General features: G+C 41.7%; 1 protein-coding gene across 1 annotated transcript in view; it reads left to right on the forward strand.

The window, feature by feature from the left end:
• Positions 1-20,922, forward strand: part of LOC124081278 (sperm motility kinase 2B-like) — a 35,644-nt gene extending 14,722 nt beyond the window's left edge. The window contains exon 2 of the mRNA XM_046427493.2: positions 15,476-20,922. Within this exon, the coding sequence (XP_046283449.1) occupies positions 15,550-16,890 (1,341 nt within the window). The 5' untranslated portion in view covers positions 15,476-15,549 and the 3' untranslated portion in view covers positions 16,891-20,922. The remainder of the gene's footprint in view (positions 1-15,475) is intronic.
• Positions 20,923-21,438: the final 516 nt, after the last annotated feature.

Below are 21,438 nucleotides of genomic sequence, written 5' to 3' on the forward strand. Positions count from 1 at the left end.
AAATGCTATTCTTCCACATCATGTACTTGGTATTTTTAAAGGAAAAACTTTAGATAAAATAAATATAACAGAGTTTATTGGAGCAAAGAACAAGTCGTGAGTCTGGATGCACAATGAAACAGAAAGATCAGAGGGCTCTGCTCCTCAGCCAACTGGGAAGTTTCATAGACCAAAAAGAAGGAAAGCGCAGAAGTAACATGAATAGTTACCGCCTCTTGTTTGCCTTATTTGGGCATGGTCTGATTAGTGGCTGCCTGTGATTGGCTGAAACTCAGCTATTTGTTACAGGAACTCTATACTTGTAAGTTGAATTTGTTTTCATACTATGTTAGGTTGCAGTTTGTATGGTGGAACTCAAAGTACAAAGACAGCTTCAGACTTTAGCCTCCTGCTTCTTGTGGTTTAACGGTATATGAATCCACTTATCATACTTAGCATACATATTGTAGGCATTGGCCTCTGTGAGGTCAGTATACAGTAGTGAACAGAGGCTTGGTCCTCCCTCGCATGCTTATATCCACTCAGAAAGAACAACAATAAACCCTAAGCAAAAAGTGGAATTTAAATTGTGCCACAGAGGGAAGATCAAAAGGGTCATAACAGCCTTTAGGAACCCCCTGTAAACAAGGAACGAAGGGAGAAGAGGGGAGGATTATCTGAGAAGGTACTGAAAGCAGAACAAGGAAGAAAAGTTGGTCAGAGAAAGAGGTGGAGGAAATGGGAAACAGAGCTATATGATTAAAGGTTGTGGGTAGGATCATGGGGGCCCAGAAGCCTGGCTTCTAACGTTAAGAAGTGCAAGCACCTGCTGCTCTTGCGCCTGCCCTAACCTCTAGTCTCGGCTTAATGGAGAATCAGAGTTGAATAGAAGGGGCTAGGATTTCCTCTCTGATCTGTGATTAATATGAACTGCTGACTTTCTGGGAAGCTGCCCGATGGCTCACTGTGAGCCATTTCAGGAGACCCTGTCCTGGCCCGGGGATCTCCAGCCTCCTCTAACTCACCTGCATCTGTAGCGATCCCTTCTTCATTCCCTCTGCCCTCCAAGGATTAGGTGCTCCTTTTCACGTTCAAGGTCAGCCTTTTCACCTGAATCTCTGTTACTATCATCTTCTGGGATAATGCTTCACCAATTACTTCTGTCTCTATCCTGAATCTGTAAACTCTAATTTAAATTTTAAAAAGGGGGGGGGGAGGGGGAGTGGGCAGTCAACCCTTAGTAAACACACTTAAATCTTTTCTTTGTCTAATAAAAATAAAATACAAAATAAATGTCTCTATCTTTGAGCCTTTTGGCTACCACCTCATATCTCCTCCCCCTCCCCACCTCCCTCCATACCTCCCTCATTTAAAAATTAAACAGGCCAGGGCCTAGTGGTGCACATATGTAATTCCAGCAGCTCAGGAGGCTGAGGCAGGAGGAGCAGGAGTTCAAAGCCAGCCTCAGCAATTTAGCGAGGCTCTAAGCAACTCAAAGACCCTGTCTCAAAATAAAAAATAAAAAGGACTAAGGATGTGGCTCAGTAGTTAAACACCCCAGCTTTCATCCCTGGTACCAAATGGAGTCGGGGGAACTAAACAATCTTACAGAGTTCTTGAATCATTGCTGTGATGCCCAAGTCTGCACTACCAGTTTACTCTCAATACACAGCTGTTCAGTTTCTGTCCACGTCGTGACATGAAAATTTAACTGACCAAATCTAGTGGTTGTACTTCACCTTATAAACATCCTTGTTAATCTTTCCAACCAACAATGTGAATGCTGCTTTGCACTTTGAAATCCTGTCTTTCCTTTGACTTCTATTATGCTGCTATATTTCCCACTCCTGGATCTTCTATTTTGAGGACCAGTCCCTATTACTCCACCGCCTGTTATCACATCTGACCCTGAGGCTTCGATGATATAGAATCTAATCCAGGATCATGAGCATATATATCTATGAGTTTTGGCTCTGACCCCACGGAAGGGTGCGCAGAGGATTCAGGGTGGGATTAACCATGACTGGATTCATTGATTTGGGTCAACTGGCAAGGCAACTTATGGAAAGTTGTGGAATCAAAATTTACTTAAGAATCAGGTCATTTGAATCTTGGGACATAGATGAGAAAACAGAAACCTTTTTAAGGTATGGGGTCCCTATTAATGCAGTTTTCCATAGGGAAAATTAAATCCCAAACCCAGGCTAACTATGAAAATGCACTAAGAATATAACCCCAAATCTCTTGGAAAAGTAAAATTCTGTCAAGATAGAGTTTTAATTCTGGGGAATTTTTAAATGAAGTATAAATTTGATGGATTAATAAATCCAAAGAATTTAAACTTTTGGATAAGTATATAATATTTTAAATATTTGTAATATAATATTATAATAAATAATTGTAATATAATATTCTAAATATTTGTAATATTTAAGATAATTAGCATGATTGACCCTGTGGTTTCTAATTTAAAATATGTCATTGGGTGATTTCTTTAGACTTTGGAGTTTTAGCATAATTTTGTGTGTTTAAAGCTATGTTGAAATGTTTTCAAAAACTAAAGATTACTCTTTATGAGTTTAATTTGTTTTATAAATGAGTACTGAAGAAGGGTTTGTTCATTGGTCACAAAATTGAAGTATGTAAAATTAAATGTATAACATTTTAAACTATAGAGTTTAACCAAGTTGTTACTTTAACCAAGTTGAAGGATCCCCATCAAAATAATTGACAGAGTTCAGAGAACTTAAATAGAATGTACAATTTAGAGTCCATCTCAACTCAAAACAAAACAACAAAAAAAGGCCTTTTGGATTTGTGGTTTTAATAGATTAAACACTAATTTTTAAAAATTCAAGTACATACAAATGTCTTTTGGACCCCTAAGAAGATACCCAAAATCCTTCATTGCTATTTTTTACCCCCAAGCATGGAAGTGCCCCATGTGGGGTAGGCTACTCACCTCACAGTGCTCCCACTTTTCTAGCTTCCTAACGACCACCCCCCACACACACCCTACCGCCCCCAGCATTGCCCAGTGTAAGCACTCCTGGTAGCTCATAAGCACTTGATTCCCACATGCCTGTCTCCAGGCCTCTCCCATACCTGTGGACCCATTGAAAATGGCTGCCTGCAGAACAGATCCTCCTGCATAGCCCCAGAGCCCATCAAACTCAACTCACCTGAAACCGAATCCATCTCTGCCCCATCTCCAGCCACACTGCTTTGCTCTCCTTTCTGTTACTGTCAGTGAGTGACATCACCAAGTTTTCCTTTCCCTGAAGGACAAGGACTGTGGCATGGGCATCTTTCACTCCTCAATCCCTGCTACCTTACAACAGTAGCTATTCAAAAACTCAGTAGATGAAAATGAAACAAAAAAAAAAAAAATAGGGGATGACATGAATACATGTCTCATACCGGGAAGATCCTTATATGAACAGGAGTAGCTAATATTCCCTGAACAACTACTATGTGCCAGGTACTCTAGGTGAATAACATTTATTAACTTAAAGGGGTGCACTCAGAGAGAGTAAGTTAGGATGACAAAGCTAGTGACACAGATGGAACCCAGTCCCTCCAGTGTTCCTGCCTCACCTCAGGAAGCTGCTTTCACATGAGGTTAAATTTCCTCTGGCTGAAATTTATGGCAGTGGCAATACTGATGTACTCTGAAGAGCAAGGGCTCCTTAGAAACTCAGAAATTAGGTGTTTATAAATATGTAATCTTTTCTAAAAATTTCCTCATAAAAAAACCTTACTTATCATTTTCAGGCAGATCAAAATACAAAGGCTTAATCATTTCAAAGATCAATACTGTCACCCGTTGAAAGCACATCAGCCAAGTCAGCTCTCTAACTTTCCTGCTTGGCCTGCTGATGTTTTAGGAAAAGCCATTCTGGATAGTTCAGCTAGACCAAGAAGGTACATTTCAGTCAAACTGAACACAACCACAAGAGCGTCTTTCAAGAAATAAAATTGAGAGTCATTCTTCTAACATTTCCTCCTTCCCTCTCATTCGTATGATTCAGGGAAACAATGCTTCTTTTTTTTCTGCTAAGCCTTCCAAAGCCCAGCACAAAATTACCAAAAGTAGTAAAACTAGAATTGCTATCTTATCCACATCCACCCCACCTATACCTCCAACCACCCCCACCACATGCAGAATAAACCCTCTAAATACAGGCTGTCAAGTTCAAGCTCAAGATTGAGATAACAAGGATCCTTTGCTTAAAAAAAAAAAAAAACTTACAGTAATGAGCATTCTGTTCTATATTTCTCATATCTGAATTAACTCTGTCCCACTTAAAACTAGTCGGTGTCTTTTAAGACTTATAATGTTGGAGAAACTTTTGTGTAGTTTCTCTTTAGGAAATTACATTAAAAAAATACACCACTTTTAGCAATGCCTAGGAAGTAGTTATTCTGAAGATCAATTCTTTCACACTGTTCTACTTAATTGGGTCACATATACAAATTTGAAAATTGGAATGAGCTTAGATAAAGATAGAAGAAATATATATGCAATGGGGTTCCAGTAAGCCAGCCTTTTTACTAATAATGTTAAGGTAGAGCATGATGAATTTCCAGAATGGTTTGCAGTTATAGCCAGAATTACTATTGAAAAATAATTTTTCCCCAACTACAAGCAGAAAAAGACAGGAACTATTTTACATGAGGTGGAAAGTCATCACAAGACTGAAATAATTTATCTGGCAACTTTAAGAGAATGCAGTCATTCAGGAGAAACTGGCCTCATTCTTGCAAGTACCAGGATCAAAAGGTAAATGTAAAGCAGACATGCTCTACCCAATCCCAGGTCCTCCTGTAAATTGCCTTTGGTCACAGAAATTGCTGCTCTTATCCTTCGTCTGTCAACAGGTAGCATCTTGCTTATCGTCATAATATAAAACTCATATCCCATCAGCATCTTAATCACTAGATGCATTAAATTCATAAAACTGAGTTACCTTCATCAATCCCATTGATGAAGTTACCTGAGTTACCTTCATCAATCCCACTGATCCTCCTGTTTGTGCACATGGCAGCCACTGAAAAAGGTTAAAATCAGAAGCTTTTAGACTCTCCCTGGGTTCAAATCCCAGTTCTAGAGCTGCCCTAGAGCCTCCATTTCTTTCTCTGTAAAATGGGGACAATACTTTTGTGCTAACACATAGATGGTGTTGTCAGCCTAGAAGCTAGGAAATAAATCAGCGCATGCATGTGAAGAAAGCTTGTATGTTAACTCCTATGACTTCTGTAATTAGAGCATGATTTTTTAAATAAAAGTTAAAAATAATGCAATGTACTACATCATGACAGTCTCCCATTAAATTGGTGCTAATGAGTGTTGATATGAAAGTGAAAAAACTGGAACTCTCTCACATTGCTAATGGTAATATAAAATGGGGTATCCACTTGGATAATAGTCTAGTGGTTTCTTAAAAGATTAAATACAGAATTAGTACATTATGCATTAAGTCTTGTCCTAGGCATACATCCAAGAAAAATAAGAACATATATCCATAGAAACACTTGAACACAAATGTTCAAAGCAGCATTATTCATAATAGCCCCAAATGGAAACAACCCAAATATCCACTGTCTGATGAATGGATAAATAAAATGTGATAGTTTCATACAGTAAACTATTAGTCCTAAAAAGGAAGGTAGTACTGACACATGCCACAAACAGATGAACCTTGGAAACATCATGCTAAATGAAAGAAACCAGACACAAAAAGCTACATTGTATGACTCCATGTATATATGAAAGATCCAGAATAGACAAATATAGAAATGGGAAGTTTTCTGATGATTGTGGAGGGCTGGAGAGGATAGAGGATTTGGGAGTCAACAGTTAAAGTTGATGGGATTTCTTTGGACGTTGGTAAAAATGGATTGTGGCAATGGTTGCACAATTCTGATTATACCAAATCATGGACCAGTATACATTTTAAATGGAACTGTAAAGGTATGTGACTATCCCGATGCAGCCATTAAAAGAATAATAGTGAAGTGACAGACGGACTTGTAAGCAACTTCAGCAACCTTCAAACATAAATGTTTTTAGTCAAGAGGTCAGTAGACCTCTGTTAATCACCCTGCCACAGAAGTGCCCCCAAACCCTTGGGCTTTGACTTCCCAGCAGTTTTTATTTGGGGTCTTCCTTGCCCACAGCCATCATTTGCCCATGTATAAAAATGAGGAATTTCAACTTTAATCTTTGAGGTTGTTTTTTTCCCCAGATTGTTAAATGAACATATATATATATATATACACTGGGGAAAATTCAGAAAAGTAAGAGTTCAAAGAATAAATTAAAACAAGTAATCCTGTGAGCTTCGAGCAGTATCCCCCTCTGGTTCCTTTCCAGGTTGGAGAATCTGATTTAGAACTTTGGTCTTAGAGAACCAAGTTTTCACGCCAGCTACATGTGTGAACTGCCTCTTTATAGAATCATCTCTAAAATGATCCCTTGGACCTGCAGATCTCATCGTTTTAAAAGCGATTTTCAGTCTTATCTGGGTTGGACAAGTGTCAAAATGTTAACAGTTTTTATTATTTAAAAAACACCCCCTTATATTTTCTTTGTGCTACCAGTAGTGGGCTTCCACAGCACTTATATGATCTTTTTCTTCCTATACTATTAACATTTGCACCGGGTTGTGATCCCATTCATATTTTCCTACTTCCCATTTCTCCAGCCTAGATGCAGCCCTCTGAAAAGGATGTGTTCTGGAGGAAATTCAGCCAGATCTGCAGGCTTGAAGCTGTCTGTGGGAGTCACCAAGACAGGCTTCTCGTGTGGGCCTGATCCAATATATCAGGTGAATATCATCACCTGTTCTTTGTTAGGAAAAAACATGGATTAATTGTTTGGCTTAAGTCTACCAAACTAACATTGGCCCTTTAAAAAACAAATACTTTCCCTAGCTTTGGATTGTCCTTCCAGTAAGGAACTAAAATAATGGTAAATATATCTTAGATAGCCTTATCAGACGCTTTACACTTTTATTTGTTCAAAATGGAAATGCTTTTTATAATTTGCCTGATACTATTATTTCCTGATTTGGTCATTTTTATCAAGGAAATTAATGGATAGTAAAAAATGTGCACTTTCCCATGGGAAATCCATTTCTACCAAGAAACAACAACCATCTCATCCTCTTCCTCCTATCACCACATTTTTCACTTATTTTTATCACTAGTTATTCTTTCATACAAAGGTGTCTCATTTTCTCAGGTGACTATAAATTTCTTAAGCATAATAGCTACCAATTTCTTCTTATCCTAGCACCTTATTTAAGGTTTGTCCCTAAATACATCTTGAGTGATGACATGCCAGTTGACATAGCTTGCTTTTCTTCCTCAAGTCTGGGCATTTGTGATCTAATTATTTTATCTTGTGTCTTTCTGAAGGTGCAATCAGAATGACACTAGTAATTCTGCTATAAAAAAATACAGTAAGGCAAAAAAAAAAAAGAATCCTATTATAGAATGGCTTTTTCAGACCAAATCACATTAAATAGGTAGATTAAAGGCAGGTGGTTGTTGTTCATTGTACTGTTCTGTCAAGTCTTCTGTAGGTTTGAACATTTCAAAATCCAAAGTTCAAAATTTAAAAAAAAAAAAGTTAAACACCCTCCAACCATAGGCCCAATCAATGTCTTTTGATTTTAACTTTGCAGATGGATTGTTTCAAAGATTGCTAAATTATAGCAAAGAGTGCTGTGTCTAAGAATCTCAAGCCTTTCTCCTCTAATCCTTTTCACTCTCTTCTTTCTTTGTAAAAATTTTCACATTGTATTTCAGCCATGTCCTCACAAACTTTCATCAATAAATTAATGGCATTTTTCACGAGAGATGTTCTGCAGACTTTGGAATTTTTCATCTAGAAGAATTGGATTCAGGGATGGAACAAATAATCACACAAGTGTGAATTTTCGGTAATGTGTGCAATGTGAATCAATAACGTAACGATCAACCCAATAAGGAAAGGAAAGGAAGAGTTCTCATTAACCAGGAAGAAGGGGCAGCATGAACACAGGCCCAGGGGGAGACAGGACCAAAAGAAGACCCATGAAGCTAGAGCGCCAAGGGGAAGGTGGCTCAAGATAAACTTTTTAGAAATGAGTAGAAGTTTTATCTTCTGGTCTTCAGGGCAATGGGAAGCTACTGAAATATCTTTGAAAAACAGTTGACATAAACAGACTTGTGCTTGAAAATCTTACTCCATCCGTGTTGTGGAACTGACTCAGGGGACCCCAGTGGGTGTGGACAGACCCGCCACAAAGGCTTGACGGTGGTCTAAGCAGGAGACATAGGTAATTTGCTTCAGGAATTTACAGCAGTTCAGTAGAGAGAAGTATACTAATTCATGACTCTATTTACAAAATTAAAATGTCAGGCAATATTGGTATAGTCTGGGTTTCAATGGAGGTTCAGATAGAGGTGAACTAACTCAAGAAATGTACAGAAGATAGAGTCATCAGGAGTTGGGAATGGGCTGGAAATGAAATGTGAGGGGAAGGGAGAGGTATTGGGAACACCAGATTATATGACTCATACTAATAATATATCTCTCAGCACATTAAAGTTTCCAATAAATCCTATCGCAAAGAAACCAGGCTTACTATCTAATCCAACATTTGCCAAATTTATTGAACCCAGAATCCCCCTTTTATTTAGTAGCTTCCTGGGAATACACATCACACAACTCTTGAGTTCACCTAAAATTTGCTCTTTTATTTTGAACAATTCCAAACATTCTTCACTTTTCTTTAAACCCCTGTTTAAAGTCTTCAAGGCCTGCCGTAGGAAAATACCACAGGTTTCAACCACAGAGATTTATTTTCAGGGTTGAAGGCTAGCAGTCCAAGATCAAGGACCATAGGTTTGGTTCTTTTTAAGGCCTCTCTCTGTGGCTTATAGATGGCCACTCTCCTGCTGCCTCCTCACAAAGCTGTCTCTTGTCGTGTGTGTCCTACCTTCCACTTCGAGGGATACCAGTGTTCAGCCCTGATGACTTCACCTGATGGCTTTATCTAACCCTGATTTTCTCTCAAAAGTCCCACCTTTAAACACCGTCGTAGGCAGACTGAATTTCCACCCTCTTAATGCCTCACAATAGGGATGAAACTCCAACCTGAGTTTCAGAGAGGACAAACCATATTCTAAACCATAGCAGGAGGAGCTGGGGGTTAGCACTTCCAATTGTGGATTTGGAGAGGACAGAATCAGCCTGTAACAACCCCAAAGGCACAAAGTTCTTATCCAGAGCCGGTGCCATCATTGTCCCTCCACACCCTACACCACATATAAGGACTGGTGGTCCTGTGTCATTAACCCTAAAACTTCTCTGTCATTAGTGCTATCCATGGTGAATCACAGTACATGCTGCAGTAAGACATCCATTCTGCAAGGCATGGTGGTACATGCCTGTAATCCCAGCATCTCAGGAGGCTGAGGCAAGAGGATCATGAGTTCTAAGCCAGCCTCCGTGACTTAGTGAGGCCTTGTCTCTAAATAAAACATTTTATTAAAGGGTTGGGATGTGGCTCAGTGGTTATGCACCCTTGAGTTTACTCCTCTGAATCAAAGAAAAGTTATCTATCCTTACTCAAATTTCTTATTAGTAAACCCAAAACATACCAACAAGGATAAGCAAAAAAGGAACCAACAACAGCAGTCCTGAGAAACTCCACAGACAGCAAAGGTGAAGATGTAAGTGGAGAAGAGAATGCTCCTGGATAAAAATCAAAATTAAAATTCTAACCAGGTGAGACCAGCATTTCACCTTGAAGCAGAAGAGCTCCTACACCCAGGCAAACAAACTGTCTGCCCTGCTAACTGTGCCCACAGTACTGGGGTCCAACATCCACATGACATCTTTACATGTCAGGGGGAACAAGCACCTTGTGAGAAGCATGAGGACTAAGTGTAAGTTCTTACTCCACTCTGCTCAGAGTAGGTTATTCCACTTCACTCTGTTTTCTCACCCTAGTGGAATGGCTGAGATTATATTGGTGGATTCTCATATCTTTAAAAACAAAATCATTTTGCACATTTAAAAAACTATGACACCCCAATGTCATCTGACTGGCAAAATAGTTCTATGGTCTGAATGTTTGTGTTGAGGAGGCAGGGGATTTGCAAGGATGGTGGAATGTGATGGACATCATTATCCAAAGTACATGTATGAAGACACAAATTGGGTGTCAACCTACTTTATATACAGAGATACGAAAAATTGTGGTACATATGTGTAATAAGAATTATTTTGCAAAAAAAGTACATGTATAAAGACATGAATTGGTGTGAACATACTTTATATACAAAGACATGAAAAATTGTGCTCTACATGTGTAATAAGAATTGTAATACACTCCACTGTCGTGTATTTAAAAAATAAAATCAATTAAAAGAAATAAAAAAGATTGTAATGGTGAACAGCACAAGAAGATGAAATGCTCCATCTTTTTGACATAGCTAAAATCTAATGTAAAATCTGCATGTAAAAGTTTGAATCCTGCTTTTTGAAAAGCTTACGATTATTTAATAAATAAATCTTCCAGACTTAGCTGATAAAAGTACATCACACATTGTTCCAGGTGGACACCATTGCTTTTATTGCTTATGTATGCCTTAAATATTGCACAGAATGTACTTTTACTTAATTTTTTTCATTGATATGGATTTCAAATGTAGCTGGACATTCTGTACCTTTTTTTCTGTCAATGCTAATTACCTACATTTTTCTTGTTTGTTTACTGCAATTTTTATTAAATTTTATAAACAACATTGTGCTAAATACAAAAAACAAATTCCCTTGTTGAAGTCCTTATCCTCATGGTGATGGTAATAGAGATGGGAACTTTGGGGATGATTAGGTCATGGGATGGAGCCCTCATGAAGGGGATTGGTGCCTTCCTACAGAAAGATGACAGAGCCAAGTGTCTCCTTCTGCTGTGCAAAGGCACAGTTGAGAAGGCTTATCTATGAACTTAGAGAGGGGCCCTTGCCAGATACCATATCTGGCACTTCGATCTTGGACTTCCTAGCCTCCATTGACTCTGAGAAATAAATTTCCATTGTTTGTAAGGCCATTCTGTTTATAGAATTTTGCCATCTCATTCCCAACAGACTAAGACAATAGGTCAATCAAAATACCATGAAAATATTATGTCAGCAACTCCTAAAATCCACCTAAGAGGTGAATACTTTACGTGAAATACAATTATACATTCTATAATCCTCCACCAGACCCAGAATCACCTTCAGGTTTCACATTGTTTCTGGTTTCAGGCAAGCTTTTAAACGTCGTCACATCATCTTTAGTGGAATTGAGTCCCAAATGAGTCACAAGCCAATAAAAACTACCTGCTTATTTGCTAATTAGATACAATTTATCTTAAGGAAGGAATCAAAAGGAATTTTTTTTTCTCCTAAATTCTATTAAATCTGAGAGTCCATCTTCTGCTTTTTGGGCCTGGATGCTAGCCATTACATTATTTTATGAAATATGTCTACTCGGTTATTCCAACTTGACAGGCAAATGATGCTAGGTTTGTACATCAGAAAGTTAACTCCTAGCCAGGCATGGTGGGGCACACCTGTCATCCCAGCAACTCAGGAAGCTGAGACAGGAGGATCGAAAGTTCAAAACCAGCCTTAGCAACTTAGCAAGGCCCTAAGCAACTTAGTGAGACCCTGTCTCAAAATTAAAATCAAAAAAAGGGCTAGGGATGTGGCTCAGTGGCTATGTACCCCTTGGTTCAATCCCTGGCACCCCCTCCTCACAAAAAAAGGAAAGGATAGAAAGAAAGTTAATTCTAAAAAGAAATCGTTTGAGCTGGGATCGTTTATCCTATCTCAAGAGCAGTGCAGAGATCCTTGGAAACAAGAGGAGTGGCATTGATTTCCCTGAACTTGTTTGACATGGGGTTAGTATTGCTAGTCTAGTTCCATTAGGTTCCCCCTATAAACAGCCAGTAGCAAGATACTCTTACATGAATCAGGTTTGAATTACGCCTCTATCTATAACACAGCACCAAGTTAACTGGAAACTGACATGTGCTCATTCAAGGCAGACTTAGTCCCTATTTTTTTTTCCTAGTACAATCAGCCCTTCATGTTCATGAGCTCCATATCTGTGGATTAAACCAACTGTGGATTAAAAATATTCAAACAAGAAAATTGTGCTTGTATTGAACATTATAGACTTCTTTTCTTTGTCAATATTCCATAAACAGTAGAGTTTAACAACTCTAGAAATGACTGAAATATTTGGAGGAGTGTGTAGGTAATTTGAAAATACTAGACCATATAAAAGGACTTGACCAACATAAATTTCTGGATACACGGGGCGCTGCTGGAACCAATCCCCCACAGATACTGATGGACAACAGTAGATATTTACAAAATTTATATTCTTTTTAGTGCTGCCATGTCTATACCGTGGCTCCTGAGATCTCTTTAGTTCAAATCCGCTCCTGCCTGTTCCCCACTTTGCCATTTTATTAACTAAGATGAAGTTCAAAGCCTCTGACTCTTGCTTGGTGATGATATTTTTCTCTCTGCTGTCTTCCCCCACAGCCTGGTAATTACATTGTTTATTTACTAGTTTCACACACAACCAAACCAATCCCAAACATGCCACCAAGCAGCCTTCAGGGAAATATATTCCAAAAAGCTTTACTGAAACCACTTATTTATTGACATTCAAAGACGTTTAATCATTCTGCTGAGCAACAAACACTTGGGCCAAACAAGGAACAGCCCGCCTTTCAAACACCTAACCTTTGTCAAAGGTTTATTGAGAAAGGAAAGCCACAAAAGAGCTGGAGGTGCCAAACTCGGGCAGCCTTTGTCACACCCCTGTGCCAGGTAACAGTATCATATTGCATCAATATATATGAGCATATAAAAGAGAAAAAAAGCAGGCTTCTCTCTGTGGTGAAACTGGATTAAAGTTACTGTTCCTTTTTTTGTGGATTATTATATGTATCCTCTTTCTAAAATGTTATTTCCCTTCTTCTGCTTGAGTGCCTCACCCCTAAAACATACACACATGCGCATGCGTGCGCATACACCTGTCCTCCTACCTTCTTCACATATTTGATTGATACATGCTACTGATTTGCTGTCAACGAAGTTATCTTCCCCCTGGACTCCTATTTGTTCTAGTTCCTGGTTGACCAGAGGTTTTTTGTTAAACAACAATGAAAGCTGCATGAGGACATGTGTGAGGTAATCCCGGTGACTGGAACAGCCCAGATGATCCAGAAATGGGCTCCACAGTGTCAGAAGTTGATGATTGTCATTACTGAAATAGAGATAATACTTGTTTTATGATCTGTGTATGAAAATAGGGCAAGACTCAAGTGAAATGCTTTGCATGTTTTGAGGTAGATGTTTCTTTGCCCAGAGGTTAATAAAATACTTCAAAAGGGCACAAAAAGATTAGCCACTTACCTTTTTACCAGTAGGAACATTAAAAGCCACAAAAAAAAAAAAAAAAAAAAAAAAACGTTGCCAAGTATAAACCACACCCACCACCTAGACTTTATGGTTGACATTTTCCATGTTGTATTGGTCCTCAATCTAGTCATCTAACCAACCTTTTTATTCATTGATCCATCTTTTTCTTAAAGGAAAATGCATTTCAGAGTATGTTGCAGACATCATTTCACTTCATCCCTAAACAGTCAATGTGTATTGCATTAACTATGAACTTAGTTTTTATTTGCAGTTACCATTGTTCCTTTTCTCTTTATCCTTCTCCTTCTTCTCTGCCCTCTTCTCCTTCCTCCTCTGGTATAATTTACATACAGTGAAACGCCCAAATTTATGTCATTTGGTGAGTTTTGACAAATGTGTACCACAATTAAATGTCAATGTCAAAATCTAGAAACCCTACTTTATGGTAAAAATTGAAGATGTTAAAACAGGCTTCTGAATATGCTTTAGGCTTGGCGGGGGGTGGGGGGGGGAACTCTGCCAATCTAGGGAAGTTGATGGATCCCCATATCAGAAGGATAATTTTAAATGCCTAAAGTAAAATACATAGGATTACAAAGGAAATAGTTATCAGTTTTTAAGTGATGATATAGTAGTATATCTTTCTTCTTTATAAATGCACTAAAGAACAAGATCTAGTAGTAAATCTAATAATGTCCATGAATTTGAAGTTGTGGACATACATAATTTTTTGAGATCTGCAACAACTCCAGTGTGATATAAAAATATCTAGAATTAAGTCACAAAAACTTTTTTTGATGCTGTAGTTTAGTGCTTACATTCAGAATGAAAGGAAATGCTAAATTTTAGAAAGCATTGAAAATGGAGACATGACTTTTTCTCATTTTACTTCAGTTACTCTCAATTCTATCCATGAACCTCTTCAGAGCTCTATACAATCCCACATAAAAACTCCTATGTTTGTGGTAATTACTATCACCAAAGAATGACCATTATCTATGATCATCCTTTCTTCTTTCCCTCTTGCTACAAGTAAAATGAGCCAAATCCAAAAACCCAAAGGCCATATGTTTTCTCTGATAAAAATATGTTGATCCATAATAGTGGGGGGAGAGAATAAACTTTGAATTGGGCAGAGAGGAGTGATGGTAGAGGAGTGGGGTGTGGAGGTGGTAAGGAAGGCGAAATGAGACAGACGTTATTGTCCAATATACAAGAATGATTACCTTAACAGTGTGACTCTATGCCGTGTACAGCCAGAGAATGAGAAGTCGGGCTCCATTTGTGTAAAATCTGTCAAAATGAATTCATGGGTCATGGATACCTAATTACAAAAAAAAAAAAAAATTCAATACAAAAAAATTCCAGGCTCCTTTCATATTATGAAAGTTGAAAAGGTTCTGGAGGCCCCAGAATGAGATGACCACTGGTAACCATCGGTTACTCTGACCTCACAAGGAGCCACTGTGATGCGCTCTCAAACACCGGCCATATAAGAGAGGGCCTGCAGCTGGGTTTTTCGTCCATAAGTACAGGAAGCTCTTGGTGGTGACCTGTCGGACTCCCAGATAGTTAGTGGTTGGTGGTTGGTTGTTAGTGGTTTGGTGGCTGGTGGTTTCGGTGTTTGCTGTTGTTTTTTTGATTTGGGCTTTTGTTTGTTTGTTTTGTCTTCTGTCTTTTGGTTGTTGGTTTTGTTCTTTTGTTTGGATTTGTTATTTTATTTTTTTATTTTTATTTTATTTAATATTATTTTATTTTTTATTTATTTTTATTTTATTTTATTTTTATTTATTTTTATTTTATTTATTTATTTATTTATTTTATTTATTTTGAATGAGCGTCCTTAGTTGGTGTTCCAGCTTTAGGATGCAGAGTCAGAGTAGAGAGAATAGTGTAGGGTCACAGGAGCCCAGCTCCTGCTACGAGTCGGCCCTCACCGACCATTACCAGGTGGTGAGGGAGCTTGGGGAGGGGGGCTTCAGCCATGTGTTACTGGCCCGCCATCTCCTCACAGGGGCAGAGGTGGCAGTGAAAGTGGTGTCCAAGGCACAGGGGAACGTGCCCGTCCTTTCCGAATCGGAGAGGTTGATGGCCCTGGATCACCGCAACGTTATCCAGCTCTTCCAGGTAATGGAGAGCCCGAGCACCGTCTACATGGTCATGGAGCACGCAGATGGGGGAGACCTATGGCACTACATCCCTGAGGTCGGTGGCCTGCAGGAGGACCAAGCCCGCCCGGTGTTCAGGCAGATCGTGCGCGCTGTGCGCCACTGCCACGACAGGGGCATAGTGCACCTGGACCTGAAGCCCGGCAACGTGGTGGTGGACATCAGGGCCGGCAGTGTCAAGCTCATTGACTTTGGCCTGGGCGCTACCTTCACGCCTGGGCAGAAGCTCAACGGCTTCTGGGGCACTGTCCCATACTGTGCCCCTGAAATCGTGCAGCATCAAGAATATGAGGGTCCCCCTGCAGACGTCTGGAGCCTGGGGGTTACCCTGTTTCTCATGCTCACTGGGAGACGCCCATTTAAGGCCAGAGTCGCCAACTGCCTGCAGGACGTCCTCATGCAGGCCAGCTACCACCTTCCCAGGTACCTTTCCCAGGACGCCTGCAGCCTCATCCGGCAGATGCTGAGGCTGGACCCCAGGCAGAGGGCCACCCTGGAGCAGGTAATGGGGCACCCGTGGCTGAGCCAGGGCAGGGAACCCTCGCCCAATCCTTGCAGTGACCCACACCCCAGACACCCAGACCCCGCCATCATGACCATCATGTTCGACATGGGTTACGACCCCTACCACACCTGGGTGTCCTTGGACCAGCGGAAATACAATGAGGCCATGGCCACCTACCTTATCCTCCAGCACCAGAGAACCCAGGCCGCGGCGGGGTGGGCGCTCCAGGCGAGGCCTGTGCGCAGAAGGGTGGTGGGGCCTCGCCCAGGCCCCGCGGATGCCCCCGGCCTGCGCCCCAGCAAGTGGTGCACCAGCGAGCCTGCCCATCCAGTGCCCTGGGAGCACCAGCCACCAGAGGAGGCCAGGCAGGCAGGGCACAGGGGCGCGGTCAGTGCCAGCATGCCCGCCATCCCTCTGCGGTTCTTCCACGTGGGCACAGCCTCTCCCAGCCCAGCCTCCCGAGGCGACCCTGTGCCCCGCGGGCCCCAAGACCCCAGGCCCAGCCCATGGAGGGTCCTCTGCGGGTGTGTGGCAGAAGGCCCCAGCTCCTCCTCCCAGGGGTCCTCAGGCCAATCCGCTAACAGCGGCAGGGGTTGGAGGGGGGTCACCAGGAGGATCGCCACCTGCCTCCAGCAACTGTGCTGCTGCTTGCCCTGCTTCCGCGGACCCGGCTCCCGAAGAAGAGCGGCACCCGTGCAGGGAGGCCACAGGAGCCCTAGGTTCCAAAACAGAGTGGCCCCAGTGGACGCGCCCTGAGGAGGCACACAGACCAAGGGACAGCCAGAAGACCCCGATCTCCGAGCAGCCTGACCTCAGAGTCGGCACCCGTCAGGAAGGGCACCGAAACAGCTGCAGCACTGAGGGACGCCCACTGGCCTGGGCCTCCCCGCGTGGACTCCAGCCAAGAGCCCGTCGGCCTCCACCACCACTCTCTCTGCCCCCTCCTGCCACAGACATCAGAGACTCTTCCCTGGGACACTTCCCCTGCCCTGCTCTGCCCCGGCCTTCCTCCCGGGCTTCTGGGAAACCAGCGATGGTTCCTCATCAATTTCTCTTTCTCACCCATTGAATAATAAAATTGATTTTTCAAAGACTATTTTGTTTTGCTTTGTTTTAAGAGGGCAGGTTGAAAAATAGAGGAGATAAAACTTAAAAAGGAAAAACCCAAACCAAAGAGAGGCCTCAGGGCAAAAGCAGGAGCCCAGCAGATGTCCTGACCACAGCCTGGACCACTGGGCCTCCCTCTGCTGTTCTGTGTAGATAGAGACTCCTGCACCTTCAGCCAGTGTAGGTGGGGACTCAAGTGCCTTGACCTCGTGTAGATGGAGATTCTCTCCTTGAGCCACTGGAGACTCGATTCTGTTTTAGTCGATTGCTTTGGCCACCAAGGATCTTTCCTGCTCTTCAGGCCCCTCCCTGAGATGTGTGGAGAGGGTGGGTGGCAGGTGTTAGAGAAGACTCGTCTGGAAAGCCACTGGACTCCACAGAGTGTCTGTGGCATCACCTCCATAATCCCACGGGCAGGGAAGCCAGAGACGAGCCAGTGGGCGGGGGTGGGCTGGCCTGCAGCAGTGGCTGCCTGCGGCACCAGCACGCCTTGCCACCTCTGAACCCAACATCTCCTCCTGGCTGCTGCTAAAGGTCATGAAGAATGAATGAGCACATGGGCTCTGGGGACTGGCGATCTTAAACTGTCCCACAGTGGCTACTTACATAAAAGCCAAGTGACCATCAAGGAAATAAAATTCCTAATATAAAAAGCTCCCAAAAGATCTTCAGCTATAGATGATGGCCCTGGAGAATTCCGCCACACAGTGAAGAAGACCAACTGTATACAAACGTTTCCAGGAAGTGGAAGCACAGGGAACAACTCGCCATGTATTTTATGAAGCTGGTATTGCCCGACCATCAAACCAGAAAAGCCGCTGCCAGAGAGAACCATCAGAGAAACCCCAGTATAGACACCAACATCCCCATACGATGCACTTTACTGAAAAGCCAAGAAAGGCACAGGAGGGTATGGATTCATGTAGAATAATGACGTGACAGAACTCGGCACCTATTGAAAAGTCTCCCAGATGGGTAGGACCAGGGAGTGTCAGGGATCCATCCTGTCCCCCAGACCTCCACACCTAAGAATAAGGTCTCTCTTGTCAGAAATAAGATGGGAGCCTAAGGAACCAGGGTGAGCTCATGGTTCAGCGTGGCTTGTGTCCTCATAGGGAGGCCAGGGCAAGTTTGATTCAGTGTGACTTAGGTTGTTAGGGGACTGTCTTCTGTTCAGGGGATGTCTGTAGTGAAACATTTGAGTTTTCTTACTTCTCACTTTGGGTATGTCCTAGAGGTATTTCTTGGTGGTTCCTGTGGGGGTTTCATTTCCCACGAGATAGGAACAGCAGCCAGATGGAGTCTGTGGCAGGGTAACTTCACTGGCGTAGAGAATGCCGCTGCTGTGCCTCTCCATGCCCACCCGCTCAGCCAGTTTTGTCACAATGTTACACGTGCACACTGTGTTTGATTCCATAGAATAATCTTGGGGTTTTTCTCCAATTTATTCTCTTACATCTTGTGGAACAAAGGTAGCACTAGCTTTTATAATTGTCCTGGATTTGCTTTACCAGAGATCTTTCTGTCTTCATGGAGATCTGACTACCCAATCTAATGTGCTTCAGGTCAGCCCCAAGAACCCCCCTCATACAGGCACATCTAGTGGGGACCAGCTCCACTAGAGTGCAGTCAGGCCATGAGGCTCCACCCGCAGGGATGGGAGGTGCAGTTTAAGAGTGCTTCTCCAGGGGCTGGTGTTGGAGCTCAGTGGTAGAGCTCCTGCGTAGCATGTGTGAGGCAGTGTGTTTGATTCTAAGCACCACATAAAAATGAATAAAAGTCCATTCAGTTAAGAAAAATTTTAAAAACAATGCTTCTCCAGCATGCTCTAAGACGTGGTTCACTTCCTAGCAGTGCACACGTGCCCACACATACACAGAGACACACGTAAGAATATTTATCTAGCATGGAACAATGGCCTGTGGCTGTGTTTTAATTAACTTCCTCATGTCTTTGGCCCAGACACCCAACAAGAAATAGTTAGAGGAGATTATGTTGGCACACAGGTCAGGGTTTCAGTGGTCTCCATGTGTACATTGCTGATTCCATTGCTCTGGGCCCAAGGTGAGGAAGCTCATCAAGGGAGAAAGACCCAAAGGAAGAAAGGTTCTCTCCTGGGACATTTCCCTCTACCCTTCTCTTTCCTGGCTTTCTTCCTGGGCTTCTGGGATAACATGGATGCTTAATAAATTTCTGGTTTTTACCCAATTGTATAATAAAATCGATGTTCTAAAGGTTGGAGGGGGAGAATAAATCTCTCTCATTGTCTGGGTCTACTTACAGAAAATAGGAATTCCTTCAGCTATGTCAAGCAAAATGAAACTTTATTAATTGATTAATTCATGATATTTAAAGTGGGGAACTAAAGTCTTACAATCTCCTTAGAAGGGCTGAAGTAGCAAGCTTGGTAATATCAAGAACACCGCCAGGGAACTAGCCCTCAGATAAGCTGCCTCCTCTTGTGCAATCAGAAAGGAGGACTGGAAGTGAGCATTGGAGCCCTTGGTTCCAGGACCCCTTCTATAGCTGAGATTAGTAGGTGAGCTGTGAAAACAGCAGCCCCAGACTCCCACCGTGCTGAATGGGATCTGCATTCTGCTTCTTGACATCTGGTCATTGGAACACTGCTAAAGAAAAATCCAGTGGGTCCACAAAGGGCTTGCCAGCAGAAACAGCAGATGTAGCCAGGTGCTACAGGTATCATGAATCAATCAATTAATGAAGTTTCATTTTGCTTGAAATAGCTAAAGGAATTCCTATTTTCTGCCTCACTCTCTTTCACCTTTCTCACAATACATGTGATGGTCTGGACCTTAGTATGGAGCCCTACTTACCAGGTGATTCTGGGAAATGTGGATGAAGAGAGCCACAGCCCACATTATTCCTCCCCCACCTCCTGTCTAAGGTTCTTAATCTTGTGCCATTCCCTATCCTGTCTGCTAGTAGACATTGCTCAAGTGGTTATCTTGTCCTGTCTTCTGTCTTCAACATCCCCCTTTCTTCCACCTGTCTCTAAACAACTTGCAGACCCTGAAGACAAGCCACGAAAGCAAAGGCAGACAAGTGGGACCAGGTCAGACTGAAACAGCAAAATGACCAGGCAACCCGTAGAGTGGGGGAAAATATTTGCAAGCCTTATATCTGAGTAGTGGTAAATATTTGAATTATATAAGAAAGACCTACAATTCAATAGCAAAAACAAAAAGAAATCCAATTTTGAAAATTGGGAAAGGACCTGATAGACATTTCTCCAAAGAAGACCTACAAATGGACAACAGTTATACCAAAAGGTGCTCAACATCAGTAATTACCAACTAAATGCAAATCAAAACCACAAGATAACACCTCACACCTGTTAAGATGACAATTATCAGAAAAAAAAAAAAACAGATGTAATAATGTTGGTGAAGATATGGAGAAACTGGACCTCTCATGTAGTCACCATCGAAGTTTCTTAAAAAATTATAAGTAGAATCATCATATGATCCACCAATCCCACTTTGAGGCATATATCCAAAAGAATTGAAATTAGAATCTGGAAAAGATATCTACACTCCTATGTTCACTGTAGCATTATCCACAATAGCCAAGATACGGAAACAACTAGATGTTAATCAATGGGAGACAAAGAGAATGTGGTGTGTGTGTATAATGGCCAAAAAAAAAAAAAAAGAAGAAGAAGAAGAAGAAGGAAATTGTGTTATTTGTGACATGGATTAACCTGGAAGACATTATACTGAGTGAAATAAGCCAGATACAGAACAAATATCACATGGTCCCACTTACATGGGATATTTAAAATATTCAAACTCATAGATGTAGAAAAAATGGTGGGACTGGAAAGGGAGGTGGTGGGAGTTGCTGTTCAACAGTTACAAAGTTTTGGTTATGAAGATTAGTAAGTTCTAGAACTCTCCTGTACAGTCTGCGCATGTAGTTAACGATACTATGTTGTACACATAAAATGTGTTAAGAGGGTGGATGTCATGGAACTGTTCTCACCCCAATAAAATAAGAGCCATATATTAGAAAATATTTGGGGGCTGGGGAATGTACCTCAGTGCAGAGCACTTGCTTAGAATGCATGAGGCCCCAGGTTTGATTCCTAGCACTACAAAAAAAAAATTCATATTTTCCTTTCACTAAATTCTTATATATATACTATGATCTCATTTGGGGTTGGAGTGCAGGGGGGGA

The sequence above is a fragment of the Marmota monax genome, unplaced genomic scaffold (assembly GCF_021218885.2).
Source record: "Marmota monax isolate L192 unplaced genomic scaffold, Marmota_monax_Labrador192_F-V1.1 WCK01_AAM20220418_F8-fsc00901, whole genome shotgun sequence".
NCBI lineage: Eukaryota > Metazoa > Chordata > Mammalia > Rodentia > Sciuridae > Marmota > Marmota monax.